General features: G+C 55.0%; 2 protein-coding genes across 3 annotated transcripts; one reads left to right on the forward strand and one right to left on the reverse strand.

Moving 5' to 3' along the window:
- Nucleotides 1-1,285: 1,285 nt before the first annotated feature.
- VASH1 (vasohibin 1) lies at nt 1,286-20,548 on the reverse strand. Of its 2 annotated transcripts, XM_037832232.1 has the most exons (7): nt 18,882-20,548; nt 12,984-13,072; nt 11,758-11,814; nt 10,063-10,137; nt 7,895-8,276; nt 6,147-6,259; nt 1,286-5,241 (listed from the first exon to the last, which is right to left on the reverse strand). In XM_037832232.1, the coding sequence occupies exons 1-7, from the start codon at nt 19,188-19,190 to the stop codon at nt 5,169-5,171; spliced, it is 1,098 nt and encodes a 365-aa protein (XP_037688160.1). In that variant the 5' UTR covers nt 19,191-20,548; the 3' UTR covers nt 1,286-5,168. The 2 variants fall into 2 exon arrangements, with proteins under 2 accessions (XP_037688160.1, XP_037688161.1); XM_037832233.1 differs by lacking the exons at nt 10,063-10,137; nt 11,758-11,814.
- On the forward strand, nt 19,391-21,403 carry LOC119531219 (spidroin-2-like). Its single transcript, XM_037832234.1, has 2 exons — nt 19,391-20,817; nt 21,105-21,403. Exon 1 carries the CDS (start codon nt 19,628-19,630, stop codon nt 20,609-20,611), a length of 984 nt encoding a protein of 327 aa, XP_037688162.1. The 5' UTR covers nt 19,391-19,627; the 3' UTR covers nt 20,612-20,817; nt 21,105-21,403.
- The last annotated feature ends 1,564 nt before the right edge of the window (nt 21,404-22,967 follow it).

Consider the following 22,967-nt stretch of genomic DNA (forward strand, 5'->3'; position numbering starts at 1 on the left):
ATGAAATGAGGAGAGAAGTCTTTTTTCTCCCCCTACCAAGGTGCATTCTGATCCCCCAAGAGTGTGATGAAATTTACTTTAGCATTGAGTTCAAGAAAGTGTGGCCAGTGTCCACGATGAGTCTGTTTGACTCATGACATGGATTGTCTCTTGAGCCCTTGCCCAGCATCATTTGTGTGAGAGCGGTCCAGGGGCTCATTGTGTATCAATCAGGTTCACTGAAGCTGGCCACAAGGCTTTTTACCCAGTATCATTTTAGCTGGACTAAAAGTGCATGGTACAACACTGCCTTCAGATAAAAGTGTACATGTTATTCACAAATTGAAAAGCACCTCCCCCCCCTTTTGAATTGCTGTACCTGGATTTAAAGGAGGCTGTAAGTAACAAAACTGCCTCTATTTAATGGTGTATAGTCCAAGACATTAGTGAATTTCAATTGCCTGCCTCTCCTCTTCCCAACTGCCATGCCCCCGACCCCTGCTCATACCACACTACTGAAAATGAGGGAGTCTCGCTGTGCTAAATGCCACTCTAGCTGGGGCTTCTTGGGGTTTGGCTGGGAGAAGAAATAGGAAATAGCCTATCTCCTCTTTTGCATGTCTGGGTTTTACTCTTATGCTGAGTGAAAAGAGAGGAGAGAAGTGGAAGAAGGGTTAAGAGTGAAAATTGCTGTGAGGCCCAAGAGATATTTTCACTTCTGTGACAGTCTGGTTTCAGCTGTTTGGGCTGGAGTTGAAGTGTGGGTCCAGAGCAGGAGGGACAATGGAGAGGAAGCAAGCATTGGAGGTGGAAGCAGAGGTGTCTTCCCAGGCTGCTGCTTTAACCACAGATTCTGGACTGGTGACTGTGATAAAAAGGGACTTTGGGTCCCTGTTGCTATGGGTTTCTAAAACGAGCTCATCTCCCAGGAGTACACTCACGCTTTCTTTTCCTTTGTTCCTGATGGACTGCTGTGGACCAGGATAGGAGAGCAGGGCTCTGGAATGTACCCTGGGAGCATTGGTTGTCCGAGAGACCAACCCTGCTGCGTGAGGGAGGAGAAGGGGCTCATTTGTGATGGACAGTAAAGATCTGTCTCCAGATTGGGGTTAACAAGAGCTGAGTGGCTTCAGTTGGCTGCGAGAATGAAAATCTGAGATCCTAGAAGTTTCATCATGCCTGCAGGAGTTGGAAGGTTTCCTGTTCCCCTTACCCCTGGCCAAGTTCTTCCCCTGGAGCCCATGAGGCTGGTACTGGTGAGTAGGCTCAAACCCTAGCTCCCAAAGGAAAGGAGACAAGGCTTAAATGTTGTGGTTTCTGCCCAGCCGACACGACTGGAGCTGGGGAGACTTTATTCACTTCAAGGGAAAAGTGAGGACAGGAATGAGACAAACTGTAAAAGTGAGAGCAAATGGGCAATACTGATATGAGAACAGGAAGAACAAAGTCTAGTACAACACAGCAGCCAAACACAAAGCTTAAGGGAGGTGGTGGTCCATCATCACCAGGCCCCTGGACCATACACACCCAAGTTTCTTCTCTCTCATCAGCCTTGAAGAAAAAGGGAAACTCAGGCCTCCAGAGCACCAAGACAGGGCGAGAGGGGTCAATACTGACAGCCTTGCAACTAGCACCACGGCAGCCCCGGGAAAGCGGGTAGGAGGCAGGTGGTACCTGCTAGGGGCAATTCACCACCTCCTACCTCACACTCCTTCAGAGGACTGTTTCCTGCCCTTCACACTGGTTTTTCAGTGGAAACAAGAAGTAGGGATTTCAACTAACTTGAGCTCTGGCCCAAAGAATGCCATCAATATGTTGGGCCCCAGAACACACATCCCTGCCAGAGAAACTTCAGAGTGTGTCTGGAGATGTTGCTGCAGCTAAGCTAGGAAATAATCCAGGCAGGAAAACCAGGTGCTCATGTGCACACAGGCCTCTGGGCCCCCTCTCAGCCAGAACTAGACTGAGTCCCAGAGTCAGGAAGTCAAGTCTGAGCTGGGAGGGGTGGGGACCAGAGATGATTAACCTCTTGGCTCTTGCAGCTTCTCATGGCCCTGGCTCCATGCGCCCTAGGCTTTAATCGTGCATGCCCTGGGCCAGAGGGCTGTTGCATTCCCCACTCTGCCCTAGTAAGGATGGGGAACCTGGCATGGTGAAGGAGTGTGTGTGGTGAGGCCATGGGAGGGGAAGACTGGCAGCTGGTGGGACGGGAAGGTGCTCTGCACACAGCTTCCCAGTGCTCTGATCCTGGCATTGAGCACAGGGAACCAGGTTTTGAGGAGACCCTGCAATCACCCCTATCCTGACCTACTGTCGCCAAGCAGCTTTCTCTGACCTCAGTGTGACCCTCCTCACCCAGGCCCCCACCCCCGGGGGCAGAGGAGCCCACACTGAGTGCTGGAAGGCGGTCAGGGGAAGCTGGAACCACATCAGCTGGGCCTCCATCCCTCAGAGGAAGTGAGATGAGTGATACCAAGAATGGTGACTAAGGCCCCAGAGTCCCCACCTCTCTGCCTCCCCAGAAACCTTGCAGCCAGGCCAGCCCCAGGGAGCAGAGCCTGTGTAAACACGCCCAGGAAGGGAGGAGGGGTTGCTACATATGAGAAACATTTAAGAATAAATTAAAAAGCACCGCTGTATCCTGTGATGGTCTTCACAGGCCCGGGGTCCGGGCTCAGGGAGGGTGAGAGCTAGGGGATTATGAGTCTGGGGTGACCAGCTCTCTCCCTTGAAGACAGCAAGAGGGGCTGGGGCCTCATTCTGCTTCTCCCCAAGGGTTAAGGGAAGGAGCTTGTGGGTGCAAGCGTGCTTCTAGGGCTCGGGTACCAGGAGCAGCTTCTTCCTTGCCTCCCTGACCAAGTCCTGGCTCCCGCTCACATCCCTTCCCCTCAAGTGCCCTAAGTGCCTGGCCTTCCTGGAAAGACCCTGGAAGATCTTAGGGCCATTTCCCTCTGATCAGCTGCCCACAAGCACCCACATCCAGACTCAGATAGGGCCTGATTTCCACCCAGAGGCCTCCCAAAGTGAGCCATCTCTGCCTTAGGCTAACATGGGAACGTGGGGACCACCATCCCCACTCCCTGCAAGCTGGGATGGGATGGGCCAGTGAGTCAGGGGTCAAAATGCCCCTCTGATTGGCCTGGTCGGGGTGAAGCTCTGGGGGTGGTTAGATACCTCCCTAGGACCCACTGACCCCATGAGGAGCCTGGTAAGGCAAGGGACTGGCCTGGCTCTGGATCAAGAGCTGCTGGTTTGAAAAGCTGCCGGGCTCCGGTGGCTTCCCTGATGGGCAGGAGAGCCCTGTACTACTTGCCTTTCTTTTTTTTTTACTTCCCAGGCACCATCCACCTCCCTGGCAGGCCGAGCGCTGCACTATCTTTATTCCACACCCCCACTTTGGTGACACAGCAACCACAGAGGGTCTCTGGTCTGCAGGGAGATAGGTGGGATGAACACAGGGTAGTTGCTGGCACTGGGAGGAGCCTTAGCTTTTCTCCGCCTCCTGCTGCTCTTTAGCTGCCAGGGCCCTTGCCTGGCCCAGCTCGGCCTGAGGACACTTAGAACTCTCATACTGTCTACTTTGAAGCCCCTCACTGGACTTCCTTCCCCCCAGCACAAGCTTTCTCGACTCTGGAGAGTGCAAACTGGTGTTCTCTTTTTGCCGGTGCTGGGATTTTAAATGTTTTTAATTGATTGCCAACATTTGAAAATCAGATTTCATGTAAAAAATTCAGAGTTCTGGCTTGTGAAAAATCAGAGGATCTGGCAATGCAGGGCCTGCTATGTGACACAAGCCAAGAAGCAGTGACCCCTTTCATGGCGAATACCTTCTTGAGTTCGCCACAGTCCCCACACAGCCCTGCAGTGCTCTTTCTCATACCTGCCTGGCCCCTCAGTAGCCTTACCAGACAGCTGCCCCTGCCTGAATCAGCCTCTCAGTAAAAAGAAACCTCAATGTCCATCTCACTCAGCTACCTTTCCATAACCTGATCCTCTTGACAGCTTCAAATAGCCATTAGTCTTTGCTTGAATGCCTCCAGTGGTAAGAAGCTCACTACTACTGAAAGCAGCCTGGTCCTCAACTCTCTCTCACATCCCTTTCTCACTTACACCCCCAGTTCTTGGGCTCTGTCCCTCTTCACTGGCTACTATACTTCCTTATTGCTTGAGCCTCCAGCCCCTACCACCAGCCCTGCCAACCTCTCTCCATATTCTCTCACTTCCATGTCAGGGTCTTATGCCTGACGAGCAGCGTGTGGATGACTCCAACTGTTTGGGTGCTTCCCTGCTGTGGCCCTGACCAGGTGCCCCAGGCAACAGGCCTGACTGCAGTTGAGGGCCCCAAGTCCGGCTGCTAAACGTCAGAGGTGGCCTGGGGCACAAGCATCCTGGTCTGATCTTGGTTTCCCAGCAGGGGCTGTGGTAATAAGACGGGGAGCAGCCCCATCCCCAGCCACGGTTCCTGGACCCACACCCAGATCTGCTATCTCCCTACAGACATGCTGACTTCACTGCAACTCTGGGCCCTCTGTGCAGCCCAGCCCCTCTGCAGGAGCCCCTCGGGCTAGAGTTAGCACCCAGGCTGGGCAATTACGGCTTAGGAACATCTTCACTCGGGTTCTTTCCTGGGCTCTTGAGCCCATCTGCAGCGTGGGGCTGTGCCAGAAGGCAGTGGCGGTCCACACAGAGCTGCCCTCCTGATTTATGGGTTACACAGACCTACCCTGCTTCCCTTTCCCTGCATAAATACCCTCATCCCAACCCCTGACCCCCACCCTGCCTCAGGCCTGAAGGAGTTGGGACATTTCCCATGGATAGGATGGACCCAAATCCCAGAGAGGTCAGGGCAAGGGCACCAGCACAGCTGGCCACTCCTCTCCACCCCGCCCCATGGCACTTAGACCTCTTAAGCACTGGCCTTTCCATTAATTTTCCATTTTCCCCAAATACCTTAAACTTCAGTTGTGGAGATAAAACTCCAAATAAAATACTAACTGCCTTTTGGCCCAAAGTTAGGGGGCTTGGCTCAGTGGGAGAGGGAGCAGCTTGGGTGGCTGAGCTGGATACTCTTCCTGCTGCCCTTTGCCCTGCCCCATCACCAGCCCCCCTTCCTCACAGGCGAGGCTAGTTCCAGCAGGCGGGTCATGGCCCCCAGGAGCGGGGCAAGGCCAGGGGCACTGCCGCCCGCCTCACACCCGGATCTGGTACCCATTGAGGTCTGGCATGGCTTTGGGCTCGGAAGGCTTCTTCTCGCCCGATGGCCTGCAGGGAGGAAGAAAGCAGAGAGGTGGGGAAAGAGATGAGTGATGCTTCTGGTTAGAGAGCTGGGGGAAGCAAGTGGTGGCTAACCCCCTCCATTCCTTAAAGGGGGCCCTAAAACACAGCAGTAGAGTAAGTGTGGAAGTGTGTTTCTGGAAACCCTGACCTGCCTGTGCTTTCCTGAATGTGGTCCAGATTCCTGTTCTTGGCTGGAGGTTAGCCAAACTGGCTCCTAATAGCTTAAGGTGTGAATCTCTTCAAGGGGGATCTGTTCTTTACAAGAGCCTCCTAGATCGAAGTGAATCATGATGGATATTTGGGTGCTGGGGGCTCTGCTTGGTACCCCTTAATTCATACCAAACAGGTGGCTTTGGAATGTCAATTATATTTAAAGCAAGAGAGAGTCAGACTTGAGATATGGGAGATGAAGTCAGAGGAAGAGGCCTGGCATTTTAATGGCATGTTTTTGCCATCTAGACAAAGGTAAAACCCACAGACTCTTGGGAGCAAAAGATAGGTTCAAAGCCATTGACCTAGCCGCCCATCTGATGTTCAAACGCTTACCCCAATATTCCTGGGGGAACACCCACTCCCTCACAGGGGCAGCCCATTCTGGACACTGCCCACCCCTCCACCTGCCCTCCCACGTGGTCCATTCTGCCTCGTGCTGCTGTTCTCCTGCATGGCCACACAGGTCGGCCAGCAGGGCCAGCTGAGCCTTATTTCCTCTGGGAACTGGGACCCTATTATATAGAAACCCCCATTCCAAATCACCTCCCTCAGGTAAAGGCAAAAGAAGAGAAAGGGTGGGAATGAGGAGAAGAAAGGAATAACAAGAGGGATCCTGAAAATGAGTGGGAAAGAAAATGCCTTCTCTGGGTCCCTCAGTCAAGACCCCATCTCCTCACCGCCTTTCCCCGCGACTGTTCCTGCGATGGGGGCTGGACTGGCTCCGCTGTGGGGAGGAAACATCCTTCTTCCGGTCCTTGGTGGGAGAGGGAGGGCCAGTTCCTTTGCCAATCTTGGTGGGAGGAAGAAACAAAAAATCACTTCAGGCCTGCCCCAGAGTTCAACCTGCCCTGCTGGGAGGCTGCCCCAGATAGGGCCTGGAGAGCCTCAAGCAATGTTCTGCCCTGGTTCCGGGCCTTTCCAAACCAACTGCCCAGAAGCTAGAGCTGCCCAAGCCTCCTGGATCCATCGGCAGCAGTGGAAGTGGGGGTGGGGGCGATATTACAAAAGTCTTAAGAAAAGGTCCATTTGCCCAGGCTGGGCAAATGTGCCAGCCAGGGAGAAATGTGCTCAGCCATGTCTGAGATTTGGGCTAGAATCCTGCAAACTCCAAGGTGATACTGGTTATCTTGAGCCAGGTAAGCTTGGACTAGCAGTTACATCTCTAAGAAAAAATGAGACAAATGCTTCAACTTTTATGCAGGGCAGAAGTTTGACCTGAGTTTTCAAAACATGGGGTGCACCATGGAGTGGGTACATGGGAGTCCCTAGCAGTGAACAGTTTGGGAATAACAGGGCTAAAGACCAGTGGGCACCAGCTCCAACTCTAGGTCCAACCTGCTCCCTTGAAAACTCAGTATTCCCAGCAGTGAGAACCAGGGTGCTGGACAACCCAGAGGCTAGGCAGGGGATGGCCCACCCATGACCTTTCCCCAGAGCAGAGAAGGTCCCAGGTCCTAAGCCCACCCTGCCCATCTGCAGGCCCCTGTGACATGCCTGGACTCCCCATCAGGAGACTGAACTCCAGCCAGATCCACCTCTCATCACCTGTGAGCAAGTCTCTGGGCTCAGTTTCCCTGAAAATGGAGGTAACACCTACTGCCTGGGTGGCCGCCTGGGGAAGTGCCAATATCAGTGGTTGTGGGCGGCACCAGGCTGCCTGGCAGGGGCTCAGTCACAGTGCAGCACTGTCTGAGCAGTGGGAATGCAGCTTAACACCCAGAAGGGGACCCTGGCGGGCCCCAGGGGATGGCACCCCCACTCCAGGAGGCCACAGGGAGAGGGCAAAATCTGCCCTATGTTAGGATCTGGGGCAAACTGCGTGAGAGCTCACTCCAGCTGTTCCAGGGACACTGCTGCCTCCACCACCATCAACTACCTTCCCCCTACCCCCATTCAGGGATACCCTCCTTGTCTTCCCCATGTTCTGACTTTCCCCTTTTCACTGCATGCAGGAGGTTCCAGGCAAGAGTCAAAATACACTGGAGGAGTGATGGAGGCTGCACACCACCCTGCCCTCCCATTTCCTCCACACAGGCAGGAGTTCCCACCCACCATCTTTACACAGGCAGCCCCCTCAACCTGGCACCCCTGCCCTCCACGTGTTCAAGAATTACCCATCATCCAAACCTGGCTCTCCCACTTCCTCCTTCGGGTCCTTCCCTGGTCTGCTCACCTGACGCTACCACGTCAACAGCGACCACTCACCACGCGCGGACACTGTAGAAGCTTCCCATCTGTCACCGTCCTTAACGCCCACTCCACCTCTACTGGGCAGGGGAACGTGGTGGGGGGTGGGCAGCCCTCTCTCGCGGAGGGGTTTCCCCTAGGTACGCCCCCGGAGGGCGGCAGTCCTGCCTTCGCCACACCCTGGAGCAAATCCCGAGCCACCCTGCCGGGGCGCGCGCCTGCACAGAGCGACACTCACCTTGAGCCGCATGTCGCGGGCGTGCCGCTCCAGCTCCTTGCGGAAGTCCTCGCGGCCCAGCTTCTCCACGTCCAGGACCGAGTGCTTCCACTCGATCTGCTCCACGCTGTGCGGGTCGTGGGACACGCACTGGCCCAGCTTCACCTTCTTCAGCACGTGCCAGCAGCGGCCGTAGGCGGCCTCGTAGTCCAGCACCAGGTCGCTGAGGGTGCGGAAGGCCGGCGGCTTGTACATCAGGTCCTCGCGCCGGCTCATGCCCACGGCCCCGTAGCGGCCCCCGAAGTTCACCCCCAGCACAATGTGGCGGAAGTAGTTCCCTGAGAAGTAGGTCTTGAAGCTGATGGGGAAGCGTTCCAGGGTGGGCATGCTGTTGGTGAGGTAACTGGCCAGGCGGCCAGAGTTAAGGAAACTGCCAGGGTATAAGGCTGGGACCGGTGAGAGACAGGTATGGCCGAGTGGCCCCTGGATCGCTAGCTCTTGAAGGCAGGGACCACGTCTTGTCCATCTCCATATTCTTATTAGAAGTGCAGGAGGTCATAAGAGGGGAACAGACCCAGTACAGTGCCCACTGTAGGTGTGGACCGGGGGGAGCTGTGGCGGTGCCGTGGGGTGTGGAGGGGCCCCTCGCCCAGCTGGGGGCTATTCCTGCTTCCTTCCTGATCCACAAGTCACTAGGCAGTCCCCAAAAGGCCTCGGAGAGCACGAGATCCCACCTGGACCAACTTCGATTTGTGCTCCTGCTGGGGGTGGGGGTGGGGGTGGGGGAGGGGAGCACAGTCTCTCCTACATATGTGGGTGAGAAGTTCCCCTTTAGAGCTGGCCCCTCAGCGGGGCCCTGATGGAGAAGTGAAGGTGGACTCAGGAAGCAAATGCTGAGGCTCCCTGACAGCCTCGGGCTCCTCCCAGCAGGAAAGCCCTTTGGACAGGGCAGTGCTCATGGCGGCACTCTGGAGGTGGGCCTGTCTGCCCGGTCACTGCCACAGTGCAGCGGGCGCTCAGGCCCTCCGGGGGGGCAGGGGGAGTGCCCACAACCTCTTTTTATAACCTTAGGGCAAGTACATCACATGGGCAGTGGGGGAGTGGCCCACCTTGGAGCGCAGTTCTGGGTGAAGCTGTGCTTTTCCCTCTGACCGCTGAATCCTCCGGGACCCGACCTAAGGGAACGGACCCCTCCTTGTTCCGTCAGGCATCCTCCCTGCCCCCTTCCGGGGCCCTCAGCGAATCTGCACTCCTCTGCACCACTGAGCTCGGGGTCTACACCAGGGGTGATGGTCAAAATATTTAAAAGCCAGGAGGAAGTATGGGAGAGGGGAGAGGGGAGAGGGGGGTGGGGGTGGGTAGGCATGAAACCAGACTGACCTCAAACTGCTAAGTGGTGAGGCTGAGAGGCTGAGTCATGGGCATACATAACTTCATGAGTTCAGCAGACTGTTCTGCCTACAGTGTATCTGTTTGAAAATTTAAGAAAAACAGGGCTCAGGCACTAATGACTTACGCTGCAGAACTGGCCCTAACCAACTGGGAGCTCTGCTTTGCCTCCCCTGGGGAGGGGAGGGGGCCTGGGGAAGGTGTCCTCTCCTGGGGGCTTCTCTGCCTCACCTACCAACCCTGTAGCTCTGGACCCTAGTTCTGCCCTTTTGGTGGGGTTACCAGGAAACTGTTTTTGTTGTTGTTGTTGTTTTTTCTTTTTAGGCAGTTCTGTTTCAAAGATCTCATCCATCCTCTCCACAAATCAACATGTCCTGGAAATGCCAACATTTGGGCATCCAAACTGCATCTCCCAGATGGCTTGATTCTTGGAAATGGCACAACAGCCTTTGTGAGACAATGTACCAATTTGAGGTTCAGAGAACAGGGTCACAGTGTCCAAGGGACGCGGAAAGGGCCTGCTCAGCAAGCCCAGGAGGTTAGTGACAGAGGCACGGGGGCTGAGGCCTCTCAGAGGACAGGACTGGGTCCTCTGGCTGGAGGCTCCTTCTACTGGAGAACCTCCTTCACCTGGGGAGGTCCCCTCACCTTTGGGGCCAAGTGGATGACTGAGTAGGAGAGAGCGGGAGGAGCCCATTCAGCCCGCCCCTTCCCTAGGAGGTAGCTGAGGTCCCCGCCACACAGCCCAGCACCAGGACACCTGGTCCCTCGCAGGCCCCCGCAGAGCAGGGGAAGGATACATTCCCAGGATCACAGCTTCCAGGCATTTGATGGGCAGAGCCTCTTTGGTCATTTCCTTGGCCAGGTCCATCAGCCTGTGGGAAAGGGAGGGAAGAGCCCTGAGGACTGCACCTCCAGCCCCTTCTGGTGGGGGGATGACTAAAGGAGGGGGCAGGGTGGACTAGAAATGCAGGAAGGACAGAAGCCCCCTCTGAGATGCTTCCCTCCCTCCCCCACATCTGGAGCCTGGGGGCTGGGCACAGAGGCAGCCACTGCTGATAAGGAAGGAGGCCCATTCTCCCTTCCTGTCCCTCCTTTCACTTCCTCCTCCCACCCCAGGCTCTGGCTCCAAAGACCTCTGGGGGAGGGGGGCATGCATGGGAGGTACGTGGTTGCCGGCAGGATCCAGACAGACACTGGGCTGGGGGCCCTCTGCGACGGTGGCCGGGGAAGCCGCGGGCTGGTGGGAAATCCTGCCCAGCAGGATACCTTGACGCTGGTCTCTCCCTTTCCGGAGCACAGTGGATGACCCTGGCCTAACTGTGGCTTCTCTGAAAGGCTTGTTGACTGCAACTGCTCCCCCGCAGCTGGCCGGCAGCCTGGACATGGGGGCCCAGGCAGAGAGTGGCCCCGTGACTCCCCAGCCTGCTCCTGAACTTGGAATTCAGGCCCTTTTAGGACAGCCTGCCTCTCCCTCCTCACCCAGTCTGGCCACTGGCTTTGCCCAGGAGGGCCTGCAGACCCCTCCATCCCACTGCAGCTCAAGCCGGACCCCCGGAATGAGGCCTCTGCAGCCACCTCCCTCCCTCTCCCCCAGCTTCTCAAAGAGGGGCTTGCTCAGCACACAGCAGCCACAGGATGTGAGCGGCACAGCAAAGCTTTGGGGGTATGGGCCTGGAATCTACCCAGGGGCTCAGGGAGGAGGTCATTTAGTAATTTAGCTAACAAACCACTTACAGCATTTATTCATAAGAAAACAAACATGGACTGATTATTTGTGAAGCAAGATGTAAAATTCACATCAATTTTTAAAACACAGAGGCTTTCAGTTTGTGGGCAGCTTTGGGCTGAGTCCCCAGATTATGCCGTGGCCTTGTCTCATCACTCTCCCCTGCCCTTGGGGCTTCTTTGGCAGAAAACTTCTAGAGCAAGTGAATGCAGCTAGGGGTCTACACATGGGGTGGTGGGGCGGGAAGTGAGAGATGCAGTGTTGTCTTCAGTGGGGTCCCTGTTTCTCCCGACACTGGACCTTGTACTAAATGACCAGAAAAAAGCCCAGAAGGCAAATGGGGTGATTTTTCCAGATTCCCTGCATTTGGCTGGGGGGGGGGGGTGTCACAGGCAGGTGCAGGAAATGGGGAGAAAAGGGAGAAAGGCTCTCTCCTGCTAGGTCCCACCTCTCATTCAGAAGCCCCAAGGCTCATATAGAGCCAGTCTAGCTGGGCCCCCCTCTATCAGCACCCAGGCAAGCTGGCGGGGCTGCCTGTCCCCCTCTTGGCTCAGCATGGATGGATGGCTTTTCCTGACTGTTCATCTCATCTTTACCACATCCTCAGGGCCCCAGGGTGGTACTTGCCCTGGCTGGCTGGCACCTCCTTGGGCTGCCTAAACTTCCACTCAAAGGCACATCACCAAGGCGCCCTCAAGGTGTTCCAACCCAGTCCGAGGGCACTGTTAGCTTTGTTGCAGAGGGCCAGGGTGCTCCCCAAACTTACCCTGTCAGAGGTCTGCTCTTCTTAATTTCAAAGAACTGTGTCCCTGTGTGATTGTACCTGCGGGTGCTGGTTAAGGGCTTCCTGGCTTTGTCTGGAAGAGGCTAACCCTCCACCCCAACCCTGGGGCACAGCACTCCCACTGGAGCAGGGTGGGTGCAGAACCCATAAAGTGCTTTCCACCAGGCACCTTGGAGGATGTTCAAAGACTTGACCCTCCTGTAGGGAAGAAAGGAGGGCACAGCATGGGAGAGTCTCCTTCCTTCTACATGCCCCCTTCTCTTCTCTTTTCCTCCTTTGGCTTCTACCCTTGCTCTCTCCTGGCCTCCTTTCCTGGGACAGAGACATGTCAGGGCTGGGAAAGAGGCTCTATCTGAGGACAGCTCTCTGCAGCACTTCATTTTCCAACCAGCTGAGAAGCAGCAAGGACTGAGAGAAGTTTGGGGTGGGAGTGCAGCTTGGCCGGCAACTGCCGGGTGCTGCTGAGTCAATCACCTCCTCTCTCTGGACTACAACTTCTCCACGGCAAAGAGGAGGCTGGATCAGGTCTTCAGTAATCAGCCTGGCTTTTCTCCTGCTCAAGACCTATGCCTGGTCCTATCCTCTCTGAGGCCAACAGAGCAGGATTGCTGCAGGGAGAGGACCCAGGACCCACAGCTCTGGACATGGTACAGAATTTTGAAGGGTCTCAGAGCAGGGACCACAGGGAATCTGGGGCTCAGGACAGCCCTGCTCATTCCACACAGGGCAGCCAGCCTCCAGCCAGGGAAGAAAAAGGCGAAGAACTGGGAGAAAACTCCAAGATGAGGAGGCTCCTTTCTACAGCACAAAATTCTTTCTCTCTTCCATTTTCCCACCTTTACAACCAGTTTTTAAACAGCCCCACAAGAGAGCTCCCTCTCTCCTGGGGCTGGACAGAGTGGGGGAGGAAGTCTGGTCTGGAGGAGCCTAGACTCGGTACCCCCCATTTCCTGCTCTTCACCCCATAACATGACAGGGGGAGGAAGCAGGGTGGCAAAAAGGGCTGGAACCTATCAGACAAAATCCCCAATACCCAGGGCGGGCCCAGGCTGTGTACTGCAGGACTGACAGGGGCACATGGACTACCACACACATGGCGCCCCCTGTGGGTGTGCAGCGAGGGGGTGCTGCTGATACTTTCCAACCCCATCTCTGCTCTGGACCATGCCAGCCAGGTGGTGGCCGGGACCCTTGGCCAGGGAGGATACTGCAGCTCCCTGATGTAGCGCTGTACAGCTTCCAGGCGCTCAGGGATGGGTGTAGACGGCTGGAACGTAGGCACACTCGGTATGGGGATCTGGGGATGGAGAAAGAGCTCTGGTCACAAGAGGGAGGCTCGCTCATCCCGGAGTGTCCAGCCCACTGGGACCCTCAGGAGGGGGCTTTCCCTTCCCCTCCTATCCTGTGACCCCCCATCCCAGCTGTTCCTCTCCCTCCTTGATAGCATTCCTAATTTGGAATGTATATTGACAGTCCAGTTTTATGCTGCTTTAATAATTATAGAAAAACAGAGGCTGGCTCACTGACTGTTTTGAATTTTAAGTAGTCACTAACTTCAAGGTTTAACGTGAACATCACTATTGGGGTTTGGCTGGTTTGGGTTGGGGTTCACGCTGGTTCAAGTGCTGGATCAAAACTAACTGGTGTACCAGGTGTCCGTTCTCTCAGGGTCCTGCCCTGGGCTGGGGGCTGGTTCCCAGGAGGGATGGCTGTGCCCTCTGTGTCACCCACCCCAGGGGCATGGGCACATGTACCACTACTTCCAGAGTGCCAACCTGAACTGCCAGAGTAAGCCAGTGAGAGCAGGCCGGGCAGAAATATTTTGGGACAGGTCTTTATATGGTGCCTACTTGCTCAGGCCTGGCTCGTTTGGAGGAGCTTCACAGGGAAGAGGGAGCCCCAGATTCTCCTTCCACACCTCCCCTTCCTGCCAGCTCCACACCCAAGGCAGTCCTCCTCACCAGAAGGGAAGTCCCGGCACCCAGCCAGAAAGGGGAGAGGGGGATGGATCTGGCAGGGGGCAGCTGTGGGCTGCCGGGGCGGCTGGGAGACGGGGCAGGACAACCAGAGCCCGAGGCTGTCCCTCAGCAAGCAGGCAAGGAAGAAGTGCACTGTGCAGGCATGGGGCCCCGGGTTGCAGGCTCCTCCTCCTACCAGGGGAGCCCGAATCCTGGCACTTAGGCTGCAACAAGTCAGTGAGGCCAAGGAGGCAAGAGAGGCCTCATCTAGGGGCCCGGGGTTACAGAACAGACTGCTTTGGGTAGAAGCACCAGACTCCCCAGGACAAAGCCTCCCTCTGGGCTCCACCTTGGCCACCAGCAGAGCCAGCTGTGAAGTGGCCTCCTGGCTCTTCACACAGAGGGACCCTGCCACCTCCCCACATGGAGCCCACCTGGCTGGGGCTGCTGAGGGCAGGAGTAAAGCAGGAGCCCCATGCAAACTTGGGGTAGAGCTGGTGGCAGGGAAGGGGAGGCACCCCCCCCCCCCCACCAAGGTGGAGATGGCAATTCACAGGGCACAGCCCTTTAAATAATGTGGCTGCAGGGACTGAGGCTCTGTACAAGGAGGGAAGTGACCCGCCAATTACCAGTGCATCTTGTGGCTGAGGGGCCACTGAGGCAGGGGTGGTGGTGCAGGACAGCCTCTAACAGAGATCTACTTCCCCCGAAGAGCAGAGTTATAGGAAAGAAGCCCTGCACCCCACCCCACCCTGGGCTGCTCCCTGTTCAGGAGCCAAGCTTTACACCAACTTCCTCTTCCTCTCTCCTTCCCTGGCTGGTTCTCTCCTTCCTGTCTGGGAAGTCCCTGGCAACCACACTGGCTGGAAGAAGCTATTTCCCCTCTCACATCACCCCCCACTTTCCCAATTGGTGTCACCACTTGCACTCACTGGGGGATAAAAGCCCAGAGATGGGGGGCTCTCCCCCCTCTTCCTGCCTGACCACCCTGTGGCAAATGGGTTCCGGAATTCTCCCAGGACCTGGCCTTGCCTCCTTGTGGGAGATATGGGGATGGGGGTGGGGTTGGGGGAAAGGAATTAGAGGAATTACTTAGCAATTTACTATAAAGAACATCGCACATCCATCCAGTCACCATCTCCTGAGCTGGAGATCCCTGGGGGCAGGTGTTGTAGGCAGTGGATGAATCATCCCCATTTCTTAAGCGATCTGGTGACCCCTATGAGCACTGGACAAAGACTGTAATACACCTTCCCTCAAGAAACTTCAAGGAAGGAGCTGCAGCTGAGACTCCTTTGCTTAAGCTCACCCAAAGCCAGCCACCTGGACAAAGAACCCAGGAACTGGCTACTTGAGGAGAAGAAAGTAGCCTCGCAAAAGTCAAAAAAGACCTGGGATTCACAAGCAGGGCCATAAGGGCACCTCCACCAAGGCTGAGCTGGAGAGAGACCTCCATCAGCTTGTGGCTCATTTTAACACAGTGCAGACAGCATCTACACCTCTTTCCTAAGTGTTCATTCCCAACATAGACTCATTCCAGGCAATCACAAATAATCCGATTCTGCACATTTAAAGGACCTGGTCCACTTTATGACTGCTAGCTCAAATGTGTGCCCTGTCCCACCTCCATACAAGAGCCAGAAATATGTTCCTCATTGTTGAGGGGTGGGGGAAGTGCGGTATAGAAGGTGGGACCCCTTTAACCCAGATCTCATCAGAGATAACTCCTCCTCCACTACCAAAGGCTCATTCCAGGAACCCTTAAAGTACTGAGTTCTATAGAGACATTTCCACCGAGCACTCCAGCTTAGTCCAGCATAACAAGGGGTCTTCGGGAAGGTGGGAGGAGCCTGTGGCTGAATGTGTGAGGAGGAGCAGTATAGCTTAGAGGTTGATAAAACAGACTTGAGAACCAGACCATCAGTATCTCACTGCCAGCTCTGTCATTTATTAACTGGTGACCTCAGTCAAGCTTCTTTACTTCTCTGGGCCTCAGATACCTCATTTGTAAAATGGGGAGGACAACAGACCCAACCTCATGGCAGAAATGATAGGGCCTGGCACACAGCCAAGCCTCAATTCATGATCATTGTTATTGTCATTACAGTGTGTGCCAAAGAAATGGGTCAGCATATGCTGACCCTGCCAACGTTACCCTTTTGCAGGATATCTCCACATTTGCATTTTGCAGGAGCTCCTTGGCCAGAGCTATTTTTAGAAGACCTTCAGTGTCTGGGTCTGGGATGAGAAGCCACTAAACTAAGCTTTCATAGGTGGTAGCAGCTTGAAATATCAAGCACAGGTTCTTACCTAGGAGATAAACTGTTCCTGGATTTAGGTCCCTTTTAGAAACTTGCCCTTTTAAAGGATGCCCATTTAGAGCATGTTTCTCCTATGCACCCATAGGGTGGTTGACTCCTTGGGTATTTACTACATGCTCACCTGTTTCCAGGCTTTACTCATTTATTCCTCCCAACATCCCTCTCAAGTGGGCATTGCCATTATCCCTGCTTTACAGCTGAGTCAACTGAGGCACAGGGAGGTTTGTATGCCCTAGCACACAGGTGGCTATGAGAGAGCCAGGATTGGAATATGGTGGATTTGACTCCAGCGCTCTCTCTCTTTTCATCACCCTATACTGCAGCAGTCCCAGAATCAACCTCTTGCAGGGGCCAGACAGGTAACATAAATGGGACAGGCAGGCTGAGAGTGAGTGGTGGCGACTGTGGGGAAAGGGGAAGTGGGGGGGTGCTCCTCAGCTGCCATGTGGGATCACAGATTCTCTGTTCCCAGATCGTCTCATTTTCTGAAAAGATGCCAAAAACCTGGGTCTTTGTGTGAAATCTCCCAATTTTCAAGTTTGGCTCAAGTGTCCCAACCAAACCTATCTTGGGCCTTCTGTGCCAGCGCCAACTGCACAGCTGCTTGGGGAGGGGAGAGCCCAGGGTAGGTCAGCTCTGCAGCTGGTGCTCGGACATCAACCTCAGGGCTGCTTTTCTCCCACGCCCTCCCCCCAGACTTCTGCACACCTCTCAGCTCTAAGGACTCCTTTCTACTCTGGAGCATGGCAGAGGAGGAGCCCCACACAGATCCACTGGGTTTCATTAGCTGCAACACTTTTTCAGTGGTTTGAGAGGTGGGGAAGTTTCAAATTTTCCCAGATCTCTCACAAAATTCCTTCTACCCTGCCACGCGCCTTTCAGTCATAATACACCCCTCTCATGGACAACAGCTTCATTCCTTCATTTATAATACACCCCTCTCATGGACAACAGCTTCATTCCTTCATTTCCTACACATGAAAACTGAAGATGAGAAGATGCATTTTGGGCCAGTGGCGAATGAGCGGCCATCAGCTGAATCAGGCATAAGCAACGATGGCCGGCAGGCATTCCAAGGCCATCTGCTCAACAACAACTAGCTCATGTGGGAGAACTGTGTGGCTCTGGCCATCAGTGTCCAACAGGGCACAGGGTCCAGCACCCAAAGACCTGGGGCTGAGTCCCAGCTCTGCCACTCACTGGTGGTGGGACTTGGAGTTCCTCCTTGAGTTTTCAGTTTTCCCATCTATAAAATGGGGACCAAAACTGTACTAATGAATTTAGCGAGATCATGCATGAACAAATTTTGAGTGAAATCCACCTGCCCCTTCTGATGAAGGATGTGAAAAAAGTAATGAACATCCAATAACCAGTGCTGGTTTGGGGCTCTACAGTCTGTCAAATGCTTTACCGCATGGGCTTTTGTTTACTCTTCACCTCAACTGCCTGTTTTACACCTGAGAAAACCGTGGCTCCGACAGGTCACAGGGGCCTGCCTGATGTCCCAGAGACAGGCAGGCAAGCCATGCCAATGACCATATCCTTTGGCAGAATACTTTCTCTTCCAGGAATTTATCCCAAGGAAATAATCAGAGATAGACCCCCATATTTATGTTTTAGAATGTTCCCTAGTATTCATCTTAAGAATCAAATATTGGACACAGGGGATTGGCAAAATAAATTATAATTATACAGCCATTCAAGATCCACATTTTGTTTCTCCTGGAAATACTAGGCAGTTGCTCAACCTTCAATTTCTATTCCCTTTCCCAGATAAGATTTTCTGGTGACTCTACCAGTAACCTGGTGAAAACAAAACAAAACAGGCTGCTTGTCCCCATGTCTGATCCACATTAACTGTCACTGCCCCCCTGACTTTCCATCTGAGCAGGCAAGACCCAGCTGGCTCTGAACTTGAATCATTTTGGAGATTTCAGGCCTCTGTATTTGGGAAAGTGTCTCTTTCTCTTAGCCATAATATCTCAAAAATCTACTAGACACGTATTTCCAAATAGCCCTGTACAGCACAGAAAGTCTCAAATACCCTTTCATTCAGCAAACACACACAAATGCCTGTTCTGTGCCAGGCACATGGGAGGCCCTGGAAAGACAAAGATGAATGAGACACAGCCTCTGCCTTTAAGGGCAATACAACTGATGGATGGCCGTCGCCAGGGAGTTCCTGCATACATGGAAAAGTAATTTAACTTTACCCCACCCACTGGACCTCTTCTAACGGCCCTAAATCTAGTGTCCCACAGAGCAGAGGGTCCGGAGCCCAAAGATCTGGGGCTGAGTCCCAGCTCTGCCACTTACTGGTGGTGAGACTTTGAGGTACTACTTGGTTTTCAGCTTTCTCATCTGTAAAACGGGAACCAAAATTCCACTTACTTCACAAGGCTGTTAGGAGAATTCAGTGAGATAACGAGTGAAAAAATTTTCTCAACCTATGAAACCCAGCATCCTCCTTAGTCATTCATTATCTCTCTGTTCATAGTTCTTTGGCTTTGCAAGCATCACCAAGCAAATGAGATGACAATCCACATTTGTGTGTTTGTAGTTCGTCTGCTGTCCCGTCAACAAAACAGAGGCATTTTTAAAGCAATGGGGCAGGGCTTCCTGGAGACAGTATAGGGGAACCTCAGAGAGTGACCCCAATGGCAGCTAGGAGAAAGTTCTCCTGGACAGGTATACCGGTCTGTATTTAAAAAATCTTACCATGTCAGTGCCCTCTTACCATACCTGAGCAAAGTGTGGCTTTGCTCTCCCAGATCTCCTAAGGGAAAACCCTAGATCTTTCTCCCTCTGCATCCCCCATCCCCCTCACCTTGGGCAGGTCAGTGGCCCCACGGATCCGCTGCGCCACCTTCTCTCCATCGGGGTGGATCTTAGCTACGTGCTTCCACATCCTTTCCCAGGTGGCGTCGTCCACAGGCAGCCCACCCCGGTTGACAAAGAAGGGGACACCTCCATCTCGCAGGTCCTCTTCCCCTTCCTCCTCCGGCTCTTCATCTCTCTGGGCTGAGGCCCCTTCACTGGCCTCTAAACGCCTGGCCCCCGAGGGGGCAGCAGTGGCAGCAGCAGTGGAGGCAGCACCACTGCTGCCACCCCCCAATACCTTCTTCCCCCCTGGCATCCCCAAATCCTTGACTGGGGTGGGAGGATGAATCAGTTGGCAGGGAAAATAGGTGGCTCACAAGAGGCTTCCCCCGCACCAGCTGCAGAGATAACACATGGTCAAACAGAGTGCAGGGCGCCTTTAAGAAACCAGGGCGTGGCTCATGTACCATAAAATACTACTCAATAAGAAAAAAAAAATAATCAGTGCAACAACGTGGAGTGGGGGGCTGAAGGGGTTGGTTGCCCGGGGTCAGCCTTAGAGGCCCTGTTCTGTTTGAAAAACGGGATAAAGAGAACACGCCCCGATTTGGCATCCTTCAAGAAGCACCTCCATCTGACAGCGAGAACAATGACCCGCAGGAATCTGGGCTGGCTGAAAGGAGACGAGTCGGAGGGAAACTGAGGCCGAACAGCTCAGACCTGCGACGGCAGAGAGGAAGGGTCAAGGCACGGATGTCCACGCCGACTGGACGTCCCGGGTTCCAGTTTTGGAGAGAACAAATTCTTCTACAGAACACACGCACGCTCGGACCCGTGCGCGCCCCAGGGGGCTTGAGGCGATTCCGGGCCTGGTCAGCCTCGGGCCCCGACCCCTGGGCGGGAAGGCGACGGTGGGGGGCGATTTCTCCGACGCGACGAGTCCGGGAGCCAGGCCTCGCAGCTGGCGGGGCGCTGGGAGGGGGCGCGCGCCAACACGCACATTCCACGCCCGCGGCCCACTCCCCGCACGAAGTGGGCTTTGTCTCGCCCCCTGTCCCTTCGCCCCCGGGGAAGCAGCAGCGAAGTACCCCAAGAGGAAAGGGCGGGACCGGGAGGCGAAGGCTAGGAGCGCCAAGGCCCCGCCGGTCCCCGACCGGGCGCGTTTCAGCGGGCGGACGGCGGGCACCCGACTCCGCGCTGCGCCAGCCGAGCCATCGCGGGGCGCGCGTCCCGCTCCGGGCCCCGGGGCTCAGCGGGCCCGGCTCGGGCGGCGCGCAAGGGCCAGGCCGAGGTCACCGAGCGGCGGGCTCTGGCCGCGGGAGCGCCGCCCCGGACCGGCAGCAGCATGGGCGGCGGCAGCACTGGGCGGATGAAGGATGCTCTGCAGCTGGACGCTCGGGTTTCGCCGCCCCGGCCAAACCGGGCAGGAAGGACCGCGGGGCGGGGCGGGTAAGCCCCGAGGCTGGCGCAGTCACGGCCGGCGGACGCAGCTGGAGGCGAGGAACAAAGCCTTGGCGAGCGCCGGGTGCGCTGGTGCCCGGGGAGCAGCCGGTGCAAGCGGACCGTGCAACGCAGAACCCGGGCGCAAGTCGCGGCTTCCGGGCTTGGCTCAGCTCCGGCCGCCGCCGCCCCCGCCGCCTCAGGGCCGAGGTGCCGCTGGCCGCGTCCCCAGCCCGCCCATCGCCCACCCGGCTCCACTCGGGCCCTCGTCGCGCATGCGCTCCGTCCCCCCCTTAAAGGGCCAGCGCATTCCCTCAGTCCTCCTCCTCCTCCTGCAGCCATCCCTCCACCCCAAGTAATCTCGAGCGTGCGGGTGAGCCTTCGGGCCCTTCTCACTAATCTCTCGGGGCGCCGCGAGGCAAATGAGGAGCTGCAGAGGAAGTTTACAATGCGCCAAACGGAGCGCAACTTGCACGGAGATTCCGGGTGCTTAAGGCCTGAAGGTGGGAATTTCCTAAGGGTTGGGGGGTGCCTGGCTGGGCCCCTGAGAGTGTAGGACACAGGCCTGGGAGAGCGGAATTCTAGACCGGATTCAGGTCCAATTTTGCTGTGGGCCGTCCAGCAGGGTACTTCCCTCTGTAGGCCTGTTTCCCTTCTGTCAACCGAGGTGGTCACACTGGGTCGGTCATAAAGCCCTCCCAGCGCGCGTTCCTTAAGGCAGGAGAATCTTGGGTTTGGGGCCACTGCCTCTGGAAATGAAGGGGTTAAAGTTACCCTATTCTCCCCGAAGGCCTACGCAGGTGTGGGCGGGATGGCCGCTGGGGTCGCCCCTATTCCTCCCGCCTGGACCGGACTCTGGGCGTCCCCGCCGCCGCCGACTGGGCTGGAGGGATGCTGCGCCCCAGCCTTGTGGGACCGCGACATGGGACTGGGGGACGCTGGTTGGTGGGAGTCAGCTGACCCAGTACTCAGCCTCTGAATTGCGGAGACCCGAGGCACCCGCACCCCACCTTCATTCCACAGAGCGGCAACGCGGGGAAAAGGCGCCAACTGTGAGCAGAGGGGAAGAACTTGAATAAAATTTGACAGTCACGGGTGTGCTTTTAAAAGACTCCTTCCTCGCCGCCGTGTGCGCCCCTTCCCCCAACCCCCCACACCCGTAGTTAGTGTGACTAGTAGACACACATGCAGATTCCTGGGCCCCAGCCGGCAGATTCGGTCACTGCGTTTCGGCCTTTCCTCTGTCAAGTCAAGGATATAGAATGCCCTAGAGAACCCGGAGATCTTCAATGGGTCCCCATCTGTTATCCCCGGTGTCTGAACTTTCCAGGTCCCCTGAGCTCCAGTAGCAACCTCTTGCTGCCTTCGAGGTTAGAAACCAAGACCAGTGATGGGGAGGGTCACAGGACCCCAAGAAATTGAGTTAAGCAGTAGTCCTCTTAAGCTCACCAGGACAAGAGGACTCCAAGCATATAAAATCCACCAGGGATTAACAACTACAACTTCCTCATTGTGTAAGTGGGGAAATGGAGTCTCAAAGAGTAATTTCCTCAAGCTCACACAACTAATCAGTGGCAGAGCTGGATTTTGAACTGGAGTCTAACTTCTTCAGATGCTTACTTTTCACCCTGCACTTTGCCTCTTGTGTTAGCCAAGTGGTGGTGGTGGTTTTAAAATATGTTTGCAAGTTCTTTACCACTCCTCCTTTCAAAGGTGAGTCCAATTCCCTGCACCTTGAGTAGGGACTGGACTTAGTGACTCAATTCTATTGAATAGAATGTGGTGGAAGTTACGCTATGCGACTTGTGAGGCTTGGTCATAAAAAGGAGACAGCTTCCACCTGGCGTTCTTTCTCTCTCTGTCTCTCTCTCTCTCTCCCCCCTGGAAGCTCACCCTGGGAACCCAACCCCCATGTTCTGAGGAAGCCCAGGCTACATGGACAGGCCACAGGAGGGTGTTCTGCCTGACTTCTCCAGTTAGGCTCTCAGCCGATGGCCAACGTCAATCGCCAGATACATGGTGAACAAGCCCTCCGATGATTCTGGCATCCAGCCTTTGAGTCTTCCAGATATCGTGGGGCAGAGACACACCAGCTCCACTGTGCCCTGTTGGAATTTCTCTCCCACAAAAATTGAGAGATACTAAAGGATCATTGTTTTAAGCCAGTAGGTTTTGGGGTCATGTGTTATCCAGCATTATATAACTAATAACATGAGTTTCTAAAGTGACAAATAATAAAATAGAGTTGGGGTATTCATTCAAACATTCAAATAGTAAATATTTATTGAGCACCTTCTATGTGTCTGGCTTGGTACTAGGCGCTAGGGATACAGGAATGAACAAGAGATGTGCTCCTTGCCCTAATAGGTCCATTAGAAGGGGAGAAGTAAATATTATTTCAATAAAGTGCTCTATCATAGGGTTAGTACAGGAAACTATGGGAGTGCATACCCTGGGTCACTTCCCAGTCAGGAGGGGACCTGGGGAGTTGACCCAATGTTGGGGGAAAGAAGAATGAGTTGGCTACAAGGCTCGCATGGCCTAGGCTAGAGAATTTTCTGGGACTTGTGCCCAGAGGTGGAAGGGGACAGGTGTTGGTGGGGGCACACAGATATATTATAAAATGTTGAAGCCAGAAAGGGGTGTGTCTAAC

This window comes from Choloepus didactylus, chromosome 4 (assembly GCF_015220235.1).
Source record: "Choloepus didactylus isolate mChoDid1 chromosome 4, mChoDid1.pri, whole genome shotgun sequence".
NCBI classification, from domain to species: Eukaryota; Metazoa; Chordata; class Mammalia; order Pilosa; family Megalonychidae; genus Choloepus; species Choloepus didactylus.

Coding starts and splice junctions, on each gene's coding strand:
- VASH1 (XM_037832232.1), bottom strand. CDS start 19,190: ATGCCAGGGGGGAAGAAGGTATTGGGGGGTGGCAGCAGTGGTGCTGCC. Junction 10,138..11,757: donor AAGAGCAGACCTCTGACAGG/GTAAGTTTGGGG, acceptor CCTTTCCCACAG/GCTGATGGACCTGGCCAAGG. Junction 5,242..6,146: donor AACAGTCGCGGGGAAAGGCG/GTGAGGAGATGG, acceptor TCCTCCCTGCAG/GCCATCGGGCGAGAAGAAGC.
- LOC119531219 (XM_037832234.1), top strand. CDS start 19,628: ATGTCCACGCCGACTGGACGTCCCGGGTTCCAGTTTTGGAGAGAACAA.